The sequence below is a fragment of the Mus caroli genome, unplaced genomic scaffold (genome assembly GCF_978045245.1).
Source record: "Mus caroli unplaced genomic scaffold, Mus_caroli_1 scaffold_2, whole genome shotgun sequence".
NCBI lineage: Eukaryota > Metazoa > Chordata > Mammalia > Rodentia > Muridae > Mus > Mus caroli.
In genome coordinates, this window is record NW_028227257.1 from 139,223,063 (window position 1) to 139,236,948 (window position 13,886).

General features: G+C 37.2%; 1 protein-coding gene across 3 annotated transcripts in view; it reads left to right on the forward strand.

Annotated features, from left to right (window-relative positions):
• Lrp1b (LDL receptor related protein 1B) overlaps window positions 1-13,886 on the forward strand; it is a 2,026,300-nt gene that overhangs the window by 939,484 nt on the left and 1,072,930 nt on the right. For all 3 annotated transcript variants that reach the window (XM_021181392.3, XM_029472167.2, XM_029472172.2), the window contains exon 7: window positions 5,517-5,679. In XM_021181392.3, the coding sequence (XP_021037051.1) occupies window positions 5,517-5,679 (163 nt within the window). The remainder of the gene's footprint in view (window positions 1-5,516; window positions 5,680-13,886) is intronic.

Here is a 13,886-nt window from a genome sequence, read left to right on the forward strand (position 1 = left end):
AATATCTATATTAAAAGAAGTAGAATGTTTGAGCAATATTTTAAAGTTGTTTTTTAAACATTTAAAAAAAACAGAATAACACCACTCTCCTATCCATTTATGAATTACTTCAGAAAGAAAACTGTGTCCTTATGATTTCTGCCTTGGGAGAAAGTGGTTCTGCCTCTGTGACTCATTTTTGTGTAACTGGGAGGGGCAAATGAGTGAGCTGGAGAAGGAGATTGTTTTTGAGGTCTTTTTGTGTCTTTTAGTTCAAAGCACAGTATAGTTTGTCCTTTTCTGATTGTTAATATTCCCTGTATCTTTCTATTTACTAACTTGCCTGACTACAGACTATGTTTAATTGCTGAAACTCTGTGATTTAAATAAAAATTACACTAAAGACAGAAGGAAATTCCAGACATAGAAAAAGAAATTAACCAACTTACAATTACTAAGCATTCTGCTAATTAGACATTTTCTTTGAGATCTCACTGTTTCTTTCATTGAAAAGAATCTTTTGGAAATGATGGAATACTGACAGGTGTGGATTGTGCCATGCTGCAACTCTTTTGTCTAAAATTATAGTTGCATGTACTGAAGCCACCAGCTTTACAGCATAAGGGATGGCTGGATGAATGAGCCTAGCATATACCAGATCTCTAATCAAAGTGTCTGAAATGGCTTTGGAAATGCTGGGTGCTGGACTCAGGCTGATAGAATAATGCAAGCCTACTCTGAATCCCAGCAAAGCCTCCTGTTCCAAATTTCTTTAGACAGAAAAATAATTGAGACTTTTTAATATCCTGAGTGCTAGACTGACTAAGGAAAAATAAGGTTCTTAGTAGCTTAGGAAATATTTAAATGTTTATTGTTGCATAAAATCTGTATTATGTGAGTCAGACTGTTACTGATGGTTTGCAAATTTGTGTACAGTGACTTGCAATATCTATTTTATGCTTACCCTGGTAGGACATGGTAGAAATTAAAACAAAATTCCTGCTGTCTTTCTTTTATCTTTCTGGTGATCATCATTGTGTAGTATAATGTGTAGTAATATGATTGTCAGTTTTAGTCTCTCTACTGAGAGAACATCATTCACAGAAGTAGCCAATTCTGAGGAAGAATACTGAAGCAAAATGTAGGAAAATGTTAGATTACACAAGAAGGCTTTTAGTGGGGAAGGTGGAAACACAAAATCTATAGCTCTTACTTCGAATTGAAAAAGGGAGAGACTATTCTGTAGCAAAATATGAATGTCCACATCCCAGAAACACATATCCAAATTATCCCAAATACCAGGTTACAATGCACTTATACTTTTGTGGAGTTTTATCAAGACAGAACAAATGTAGTTATAATCGGAGCACTTTTCCAATACATTGGTGGAAACAGGCAGTAGCTGGATTGTAGCAAAATGGAGCAATCTCTGCTGTAGGCCACTTATGCTGCTGATCAGTTTCATAGTTTTGAGTTTATGGACGGTATGAATATGTACATATAAAGGGACTTTTCTGCTGGTTATATGGACATTAATCAAATAGAAAGTGGGCAATAAATTACTATGTAGAGATTAAGATAACCAAAAATAATTTGACTCTGGACTTGCAATGTGTCAACTCTAACAGTAATTAAAATTTTTATCCGTTACTCATCTTTGTAGAATTCGTAATATAAGTACATTTTTTCTGGGAATTTACATCAATACAAGACATTTTTCTTGTATGTGGTTAAGATTTTCCATTATAAAACATATGCGACTTTGAGCAACAAAACAGAGATTCACAATAGAAAAGCACACAAATCTGTTTAAATGACAGAGAAGCCATTAAAGGAACTGAAGCCGTGAGAGTTTTTATATTAGATCCATGGGGCAAAGGAAGTCACAGGAAGACATGAGGGGCATATCTGTGCACTGAAGATAGTAAAGTTCAGGAAAACTAGCAAGGAGATCCTCCGAAGAGTTTATTCTTTCTTTGGAACCCAGATAATTATTTCTACTGAGAATAGAGATTGCACCTCTTCCTTTGGTATCTTTTAAACTGCCTCATGTGGTGTGTGTCAGATAGCCCTCTTGTTCTTCAAATGCCTTCAGCATTAAATATCAAATCTGCATGAGTGGCTTTTCTACTTTTATGTTGCCATGATAAAATTGATAAAATAGATTAACCTATAGCAACTTGAAGAGGAAAGTTTTTTTTTTTTCATTTTTTTGTTGCTGTTGGTTTTTTTGTTGTTGTTGTTTTTGTTGTTGTTTTCTTACTTACAGCTAACAGTTCACCATTGGGAAAAGCCCAGGAGTTTGAAATGGAAACCACAGTCCATCACTGAGTAAACCCAATGCAGAAACTCAAACAGAAGCAGAGATAAGAGCCACAGAAAAGTGCACCTTCTAGCTTGCTTCTAGATTCATGTTTAGGTTCACTTCCTATACAGCTCCAACTGCTTAGGAATGGTAACATCACACAGTGCCTAAAACAATTAGGAATCAAGAAAATGAATCATAGACATGCCAATAGGCCAATCTCAGGGTCATTTTTCCCAGGTATATCAAGTTGACAACCATGATTGGTCTCAGTAGTGCCATATCCATTGAGTCACACCAAGCCAAGTAGTCAATTGAGCACAGATACATATGAAGTCTAAGGGAGGGAATATTGAAAAATCTACAGGCTCCTTCTTAGCCTATTGCTTTACTTTCCACAGTTTTAAGTCACTGTGGCCAACATGAATCAAATGAGTACCACGAGATATTTTCACAGATACAGAAATTGAGAATATTCTCCTATGTCTAATTATAACATGTTTCTGCTATTCTTTTGCATTATTGACAATTTTTAAATTTTCTTAATTGTTTGGTATATAGATAAATTACCATTTACCATTGAAGAGTATAATATACACAGACAAATAAAATATTCATGGGATTTGGTTCTGTGATATTAGCAAACTATCACTGGGGTCTTGGAATGCTTCATAAAACATATGTAGGAGGGCAGGCAGTAATCTGAAAGAGTTAAAAGCAAGGAATCCTAGACTAAAGATGAATCCAAGTTTTATTTATGGTATTATTGAAGGAGCCAAAGCAGTGCTAGTGGTCTAGAAGCAGGGGAAGAACTTTGTACCTATAAGTACTTTTCATTATATTGGGATTTTAGGAATGGGTAGGGTCAGGAGGATATAAAAGGGTCTCATCTACCTAAGATAGCCTTACCTTGCTATACAGCTGAGAATGTTCTTAAACTTCTCATCTGCCTGCCCCTACTCATCCAGAGCTATTATTACAGACATGCATAGTCATCCCTGGATTATGTAATGCTGCCTGCATATTGAACCCAGAATCTTTTTCCTGAAAGACAGCCATTCCACAAACTGAGCAAAATCTCAAGATCATTTTTAATTTAATTAATTTTTGAATATTTAAAAAATATTAACAAGAGAATTGTAGGATAGATGTAAGAATTTAATATCTCATACTTATAATGTATCGTTGTGATGATTTTTCCTATAAGTATAAATTGCACACTACAGATTTATACTCCTATATAAAACTTTATTACAAACTACAGTATAAGTCTGATGAAAGTATAAAGTAGAAAATATTCAACTAAAACACATGTGCCTTAATGTGGCTGATCTGTCCATTGTATCTGTTAGCAGTCAGTATTATTTGTGTTTGAAACAAAATTAATTAAAATGCAATGCATTGATGTTTCATGATACCAGATACAAAGGCTAAATTTTAGTAAGGATGGTGACTGCCTCATTAGTGCAGATATGAAATAATTTCCTCCTCCTTGTATAACATGGTATTGGAATATAAGGAAAAAATAATACTCAATTAAGCCTTTTGTGTGTGTGTGTGTGTGTGTGTGTGTGTGTGTGTGTGTGTGTGTCTAAGTATGCCATTGAAGGAATCTGTCACTTCTCCTTAGTTTTATTTTAAAATAGCAGGTCTTTCAGTGGGACACTGCGGGTGGGGGTGTGCAGCTGGAGCTGGCTAGAGGGTCCCCCTCTCTGTAGGGATGCCAGGGGATGCCAGGGGGCCTTCTAGTCCCAGGCACTGCTGGATGCCACCAAAGAGCTGAGAATGGAGTGGAGGCCTGGCGGGCTGAAGCTAGCCCAGGGGATGAGGGAAAAAGATGGGGAGAGCTGCAACTGGGTCCTCTCAGGGAGGACAGAGTCCTTGGCTTGCTCAGCAGTTGGCTTGGCTTGGCTTGGCTTGGTGGAGACTGTGGCTGGGAGTGCTGAGAGGCTTTCTGCAGGAAATTAGACAGCCGTCCAGCTCTTTAGGTTAAGGCCTGTTCCATTGCTCCCCATAGCGGATCCTGGAGAAAAGAGGCAGTATACGGTTTTAAGACATTTATTGTCATGGCGGAAAGTAGATGAATAAAACCATACCCCACTTTCTCAGGTGGGCCTGAGACTAAATACCTTTGCAGGGAGGAGTGTCTGGGAAGGGAAGCTTAATTGGCTAAGCCTTCAAGCTTTTATGTACCTCATTAAAATGGAGCTCTGTCTTAAGGCTATGTGACCTGTGGTCCAGTCCTCTACCTATGGAGGAGCTTGGGGTGTTGCCCTTATGTAACTGAAGGACACAAATCTATGGAGGGCTGTGGCCTCCTGTCAGGAGCCTAGAGTCTGGGAGCATGGCAAACACCTGCCTTTCCTCAGGGTCACCAGTGGTTTCCAGCCTGTGCTCAACCAAGAACCAGGCTGCCTTTCACAGCCCTATCCCTTTCCTTTAGGCAATGATATCATAAAGATTTTTAACTATGACTTTTACATATTTTCTATTCTACTTTAGTTTGTATTATTTGAGAATTATACATATGCATATAATGTGTTTTGATCAAACCCATTCCCTTTCCTCTAACCCCTCATTTATCCACTACATCTCCTTCCTATCTGTCTTTCATGTAATATGTTTTTCAACCTTAGGAGTCTGCTCATGTCTGCTTGTATGCTCGTGTGTGCGGTACCATCTCCTGGAGCATAGCATCTCCTGGAGCATAGGTACCCTTTCAGGAGCCACATCCCTAAGGAAACGGATTTGTCTTACAAAGGAGCCATACATTTCCAATAGCCCCATAGATTAGGAAGGGTCTTTATTAGCGGCTGCCCCATCTATACTGGAATCTGGGCTGCATTGATCTTGTACAGTTTCTCTGAATTCATTGCCCCAAATCCATGCCATGCCTGGCAAGAATTAGTTTGCTGCCTGATTCTTAAAATTCACTCTGTCATCCTCTGCAATGATTCCTGAATCATCTTAGATCAGAACACTGCATAAACTCTTATCCTCTGTACCTTTGATCACTTTGGCTCTCTATGTTAATCACGATTACATTAGTCAGGGTTCTCTAGAGTCAAAGAACATATATATATATATATATATATATATATATATATATGACAAAGAAACAACTTGAATTTTAAGCTCTCTTCTGTATTGACTTGGTCAGACTTGTATATTCTTGCTATAATGTGAGCTTTACTCCTGTGACTGAGTTTTTCTGCATATGTGTTTTTTTCAGATGTGGAACAAATGGCAATTGACTGGCTTACCAGAAATATCTACTTCGTGGACCATGTCAGTGACCGGATCTTTGTTTGTAATTTCAATGGCTCTGTGTGTGTCACTCTGATTGAGTTGGAGCTTCACAATCCTAAGGCCATAGCAGCGGATCCCATCGCAGGGTAAGAACATCACCTTCAGCATGCCTGCTCTGAAAATATTCTTATTAAAAAGGAATCAAAGTATAACATAAAATTTTGTTAGAAAATAAGACTTTAATATTATTAAAAAAGAGGTGTTGAGCAGCATTGCAGGAAGAGAAAGGGACTCTATATGAAGTAATACCACAGATCTAGCTTAATATTCCAACAACCTTATCTTTACCCAAAATTGATTGTGGTCTCCAAAGAACCTCAATGAAGTAGTATTAGGTTAAAGATAGAGGATTTTTGAATATTTACAAGGAACCTTGCAGTTAGCAAATTTCATCAAGGCTCCTTGAAAGACAAAATATTTATTAACTTGAATCACCATAGCATTTAAGATTTATAAACAAAATACAATAGAGTTTCAAGGCTATTCCAACATTATCTTTGTTAGTTCAGACTATTTTAAAGCAAATATTAATATTTATACCTAATAATATTATATTAGTGAAATCAGCAGAATCCATTTATATATTTTAGATTTTTAATTTGTGATTCAGTTCACTGATTTAAAAACAGCCCTTATAAGACATTCTTTTTAATAATAAAATCATTAATCATTTAGAAATATTTTACCGCTTGTTAAAATATGATCACAAATGTTTAAATTCCTATGTACTTTATTTATATATTGGGAAAGTCTATGTAAACACAATTCCCAAAATTCGCAAACTTGGCAGGACAATAGAAAGGGATTAACAAAGAGGCACAGGCAGTTCCCAGCTTCACCTGTTCCCCAGTGTGAGCAGAGGCTACTGTGGGATCAATGGCACATAGTGCTGCTTTAGTTGAAAGGACTGTTGGTGCTGAATATGTAAATTGTAGCAGATTGGAAAGCTGGAATTTTCTTCCTCCTGTCATTTCCATAGTCCTCAGGCAGTGCGGCTGAAATGTCTTATGGAACTTATCCTAAACTGCCATAAGCCTCTGTTCAATAAAGGGGAAAATATTTACTGAAGAAGCAGCTGTCATCCATATGTGGACTATTGTCACTCTTTACTTAAAGTCTGATTGAATATTAAGATGCATCATCACAATGGTTCTGATTTTGACAAGAACAGCTTGCACGTAAGAACTTCGCTAGGAAGCCTGTGTAACATAATTCTTGAATGAGGCACTCTTTGTGTTTGCAGCAGATGGTTACTTGACTACAACGATGCTTCAAAAGGCATTAGTAAAAGAAGTTGTATTTAAACTGATTTGTTTGGGTGGTTGGATACGGGTAGTAAGAAAGAACTGAGATTTGCAAGCATGCTATAGCATTCTTTTGGCATCCGTTTTAGAACTGGGGGTGCTTGCAAGTTTTTCTCAGATGGTGCTAACTGAATCTCAAATTGACCTTCAGAGAGCCCTGTCCACTTTGTATGTCTAAATGCTTAGAGGTGAGCCTCCCACCTTCTTCCTTGCTCCTTACCACATTCCTCGCCTTTCATAAAAACACAGAACGTGTGACTCTTTTCAATAAAGCTGCCAACTGAAATGTAGCATAATATGAATGTCATCTCTCATTCGTAGCAACAGCATACTTTATGTTTGCAGTCAACTTATTTCTCCCTGTCATTACGAGAAAGAGCCATATTTTGTCATTTTGTCAACAGAATTAGATGTAGAAAGCCCCATACTGTTTGCACACATTCTCGGATGGGTTTCTTGGGGCCTGTAACTGCTTAAATATAATTTTTCTGTGGGCCATTTGTCACAATAGGAGGTCTGGTATTTTTTTTTTGTATGATCTGACTCTCACTCAGTTTTTCAGTCATGATCACAGATATCAGAGCAAGAACTGCTCTGCTACTGTGTGAGTAGATGCAGTTTGCCGATGAATACTTCAACTCAGCTCTGCTTGTGTGTAAATAGCCTTCTGGATAAAAGCACAATGAAGCTTGGGGAGAAAGGGAAAATGTCCACAGTAGGACTTGCTTTGGAGAGAATATTTATATGTAAGCTATGAGTAGAGAAATACTACGCTATTAACATTTTCCTTATTTCTAATTGTTGGGGGAAATATGCCTTTCCCTCAGAATGTTCTACTTGTTCAGAGATAGGAGAATATCAAAGTATATCAGTAATTTGACCAGACTCTTGTGTCCTTACCTGAAGAGGCTTGGAACAAAGTCAGAATATCCTTATGTCCCCAAGACCATGTTCTACTAGAAGGAACTCCAATTTTTGGAAGGGTCTGTGACTTGACTCTTCTCCCCTCTTTTTGATTTGTACCTCACAGTCATTCCAAAATTTGTAGCATTATCTTTCAAATTTTAGTCTCTGTTGGTTTTAGTTCTTTCAGGTTTGGATTCAGAAGACTAATGTTATATGGACTCTCATTATGCCCAGAGCCAATCACAACAAATATGCCCAAAGGATGTTTTTAATGATGTTTGTATGCTGTCTGATTTTTTAATTACTCATTTGAACTTACTATTTCAGGCTATTTTTCCTCTAGAGATATTTTTCAAGGGTTTCCTCTTCTTTTCAAAATTTCAGCAATATTTCCTTGCAATGACTCATTGAAAATTACCTATTGCTGAGGAACCATTCGAGTTGAAACGTGGCACGGAGGTCATGCAACCAACATTAAAAATAGTCAGTCTTTCAGGTGGCCACTCGAATTCTGCTTGTCTAATGCTTCAGAACTACATCTTACCTGATCATAGACCGCCTTTCATTTCCATCAGACTCTTTCTGCTGACCAGTCTCCTCAACGGCTTTATTTCTTATAGACTACATTTATTTATGATGCTATACTGATGAACAAGAAACAAGTAGGAAAAATAAGATATCTTCTAGGGATTAAAACAAAGTGGGTTGAGGACATTGCAGCAGAAAGGCAGAGCAGCTAGCTATAGATATAAGAACAGAGAGAAGGGAATATTTCTCATAGCTATAGATATGAGCATGAGGGGGGAGGGATATTTTCCTCATGCACTGCTCCATTCGTAAGTGCTTTTATTTTAAGTTTTATTAAGCAATAAATCTTACATAGGATGCAAAGAGTTTGATCATTTCTTTCTAGACTGGGTTGTATATAAAAATAATTGTTTCACATTTTTCTTCTTTTATTGGGAACAATTTCTTATACAATATATTCTAATCATGCCCCCACAACAACTCTCAGATCTTCTGACCTCTCCATATGTTCAACTCCAAGGCCTCTTTCCTTCCCTCCCTTGCTCCTTCCCTCCTTCTCTCCCTCCTTCTTTCCTCCTTCCCTCCCTCTCTCCCTCTCTCCTTCTCAAACAGGCAATCAAAAACTCATTAAGAAATATTAAGAAGAGAAAAAAAACACACAACAGTGCTGATTATTTTCAACATAACATCAGAGCCTTCAAACTGAAAACCCAAACCAAAAGTAAAATTAATTAATTAATTAGTTAAAAACAAAATCTGACAACTTGTGAATTTTATGTTACATTTAAGGATACTTCTATTATGCATTAGTGGAATAGTGCAGAAGAGTTTGATGGGAATGAACTGGGCAGGGGCAAGGCCTGTTTCTTCAGAATCTGTTTCTTCAACAATGGTAGGACAGAGATAACTGAGAGTGTCAGGAGTTTGTAGTTTTAATTTTCCTCACCTTTTTCGTTGTTTTTTGCTTTTTTGCTTTTTGTTTCTATTTTCTTTTCTTTTCTTTTTTTTTTTTTTTATTTATTATGCTACCTTGTTGGATGAATCTAATCACCTTCCCTTTGGCAAATGGGTTCATGGAGAAGTAACTATACATTAGCACTACCTACCCACCTTTGGCAAGACTGCTTTAGACTCTGCCATTCTGAGATTCAAATTGCTTTTCTGAAATCGCTGACTGAATGCATAACATCCCAAGAAAGTGAAAGTGTGTGTGTGTGTATGTGTGTGTGTATGTGTGTGTGTGTGTGTGTGTGTGTGTGTGTGTGTGTGATTCTGCATACTAATTCTGGATAAGCTTAGAGTTCAGAAGTTCAGACTGGCAGGGAGAAGGCATCTCTCTGTAAGCACTGTGAAAATGATTGTTAGTGTTAATGCTGAGCTTATATTGTAACCACTGATTCTGATGTGCATCTTCCTGCAAATAAGCACAGACACTAGCAACTTCCTAATTAGCAGCTCTGAGAATTCTCTCTTGCTACCTGAGGTGTCTTGAGCAAAAACAACCATCAGTCTAAAAGCTGGTGCACCTGCAGACTCTGCCTGTGCCAGCACCTTGAACACTCCATGGTAGCTTTGAAACAGCTAGGCAAAGACTGCAGCTGATTGCACTGGTTCTTGCAGGGACAGCACTGGCCAGGCCTGTTTGACAGTTTCTTTGACAGTTTTTGTAGCCCCAAGCCTTGATAAATTGCTTCCTTCTGGGCCATGGGAGAAGCACTACCCACTGAATCCCTTGAAACTACCCTTGATACCATTCCCCTTTGTACTGGTACTACTATAAATGATTCAAGGCCAAACCACCAATTATGTCAAATCACCCATCTGTGTGGCTGCAGTGAGCTAAACGAATGACTCTGACTGATCTGCAGTCTTTCTTAAGACTGTAGAAGCAGGCTACTTGTCTCAGTACAGAAGTCTTTTGGGAGAAGCTCTGTGCTAATTCCTTCATCGTTTTTCTGTGACATTCTCAGTAGTATGTGTTCTTGTGGACACACGAAGAAGCTGCAGAGACAACAGAAGAATGGAAAAACAACAGGGAGGAACATGGACATGGCTGGCAGCCAACAATCTAAATATTGACCTGGTGCCCAGGTGATTGGCAAAGCTTTTGCTTGAGATTTGATAGCTGAAGTTTACTCTGGAGGCTCAGTGAACCTGGGAATGCAGGTGCTAGGTGTCTTAACTTGGCAGCTGCAGATCAGGCCTTGTGGTAGGACAGGAAATATGACACCTCCAGAAACCCATACCCTGGAGCTTGATCCATCATGATTCTACTTGATGCTGGTGAAGGAGCAGAAATTGTCAGTGCTGCTTTAGAGCTGAAGAACTGGCAGTTCTGATCCACCCACTCCAGGGCTGAACCTAGAACATCACAATAAACTATTGGCCTGCATCCCATTCACCTGCTATGATCTTCCTCACAGGAGGATACATTCATGCCTGAGCTATCCTGGCAGCCCTGGAATGACTCAGTAGATGCTGCCTTCTCTGTATTGTCCTAACAGAGACAGGTTTGGAGTCTTGGCAGCCATGGCTGACCTTTGATTAGGAGTCACACAGAAAGCAGCATGGGCAGGAAGAAGACTGAGGGCAAATATGGAAACATGAGAGAGAACTTACATAAAAGGAGCCAAGGAAGAAAATCCATAGGCTTTTATCTACCTAGTTCCAGAAGCTATCAAATCATCAGAGACAAAGATCTTAGACCCAGGCTAAGATCACTAACAACCCAGAGAAATGATGCCCACTGCTAGAGGGTTGAGGAACTTATCATTATTGGTCATTGAGAATAGAGCCCCTAGACAATGGAAGATGTGAACCCATAATATAATTTTGTACACAATTTCGTCATCAGTGTTGTGAAGGTTTAACCACTTTACAATCTACTTCGCTTCCTTGTCCTTTCTTTAAATGGTGGGTAATGGCTCTTTGTCATATATATATATATATATATATATATATATATATATATACACACACACACACACATATATATATTACATACAACTGCAGATGCAGTGTTTGATGAGCTTGGAGACATGCTGGTGATTTAGGGTAATTCTCCTGACTCACACCCTTGGCTGAAAACATAATCCCAGGTGATGTAACTGCCCTGTTTATTATATAACATCATCCACTAAAATATGATCATTTAAAAAGTCTCTTAAATCCTATATACTAAAACAATAAAAAATGGACCCAGCTGGCTCTATGTATGTATTTATGTATGTATGTATGTGAGTGTGTGTTCATACATATACATCTGTATATAACAATAATAAGCAAAGAAAAGAAAAGCTATCAACTTGAGAGTGAGGAGGACCTCCGAAGGGTTTGAGCAGAATGAGTGGGAAAGTGATATAATTCTATTCAATGAAAACTTAAAAAAAAATAAAAATGGCTTTGTGAAAGACTTAAGAAAATCCCCATTTCTCCTTGCTATGTTGTTATCGATTCTTTCTTTATTGTTTAAGTTTTGAAGGTCTGCTAAACTTGTCTGTAAATTATTAGGTTAGCAATTCTATTTCAATTAACCCTATTCAGTGTTTGCTTAGCCTCCCAAGAATGCCTCTGAATTCCCAAGTAATGATGGCATCAAGAAAGGAGGAGTGTCAGAAAATAACAGTAATAGCTTAAATTTAAAAATGGAGGGGGGTATTGTTGTTGTTCTGTTGTTGTTGTTTTGTCTTATTTTGTTTCATTGTCTTTGTTGTTGTTTTTGTTTGGTTTTGATTTTGTTTTTTAACCTTAAAGTTATAGCTCTCAGGCAGCCTCAGGGTTAGTTACTTAAGTACTTACTTCAAAGTGTTCTACATTTAGGTTCCTCACAACAGGCTCTGAGATGGACCAAATTCTTCTCACACTAATGCTTGTCTGGCTGGGATACATTATGCTTGTTCCTTGAGTATAGAAAGAGTCCCAGACCTGATTTTTCCTTTTTTGTCTTGGTTTGAATTGATATGTCTCTCCATCTAGATGGGTTTGTTGTACCTTGCCTTTAGCAGATGGAGGTCAGCTACATGGAAATGAACAGGGGCCAGGCAAGGATGGCATGCCACATGGTATAAAAGCTAAACTCACCTGTTCAAACTGCCATTTTAAGATTTTTTTTTTACATGTGCCTTCAGGAATTGAGCAGTCTTTTTTTTTTTTTTTTTTTTACCAAGCTCAGCATATTTGAAAAGTGAAAAAGTATAATTTCGTTTTAATTCTTTATTTCTTCTTAATCGGAGTGATATAATTATTTTCTTTGAAATATTATTTTGTATATTTTAGATTTATGTATGCCTTTAGTATGTTATGTGACACTGAGACACTGGGTGGTATCATACTGATAGCATATTTATTATCCCAATTTTTCTTTTAAAACCTTTTATGAAAATTATGGTAGTTTTTACTTTGTTTGATTGATGCTAGGGAACCTGAATTTCCAAATACTGAATAATGGTAAATACATTTCTGTTTCACTTATAAAATGATTGTCAAATGGCCTGAAAGCTTTTTCACTCTTTGCCATGAAATAGATTGCATTCTAAAAGTCTTTGTTAATAATAGAGAAGGATAGTTTATGGTTTCAAATACTTTAAGATATACTTGTTTCCCACTGGGAGTTCTGTAAAACAGAAATTGGATAGAAGGTAAGCAGGCTTGCTCTTGCAGTATATGAGTGAGTCCCCATAAAGATGAGTTACACAGCATTCTTGTAACATTAGTAGTACAAAAAATTGTGCATGATATATCAGATATTAGGAGAACATTGAGAAATATTCTCCTCAAAATTTTGAAGCATTTAAAAGTACTAGGCACTCTTTTGTTTCTTGCTTGCTTCCTCATGTTCAACAATGGTTTAGGTAAAAAAAAAAAATCTCAAAACCTAAGCAAATTTTAATTTATGAAATAACATGGGGAAAGGACAAAAATTAAAAGAAAGCAATAACTCTCTGATACCATTCTGCCTGCACATTAGAGCATTTTAATATACAAAATCAACTTACAGTTTTGTCGGGCTGTATAATTTGCTCAGTTATAAAAGAAGTGATAAGCAGCTCTAAGCTTTTATTCTGAGCTATGTTTTGTGCTGCTGGACTGCTGAAACTTGCAGACTATTGAACCAAACCTACTTTCCCTTGAGCCATACTCTCAACAGTTCCACTATGGAGAAATTGCCTCACTTTAGGGTAAAAGCTAGAGTTGGAAATGTAGTTTTAACTCAGAATTATTTTGCCATGTAAGAGCAGTCAAACATTGGTGTTAGTTGGTTCTTGGTACTTTTATTAATGAAATAAGTATCTTTGTATGCAAGTGAAAATTTAAAAATTGTACTTAAATTAAATAGTAACTATATCAAAAAAATCTGAAAGCAACTTAATGCTTTCTAAAGAAAGCAAAGCTAACATTTTTCTGTCATTGTCAGCTGCTTTTATGAGTTCAGTTAAGACCCTATCTTAATAGTCTAACACAATGACAACAGAACATCTAAATTGAGTTGGTATTTGGTTCAAATATTTGTGAATGAAAGCATTTGTAGTTTTATCTCAAAATTATTTGTTGTATAC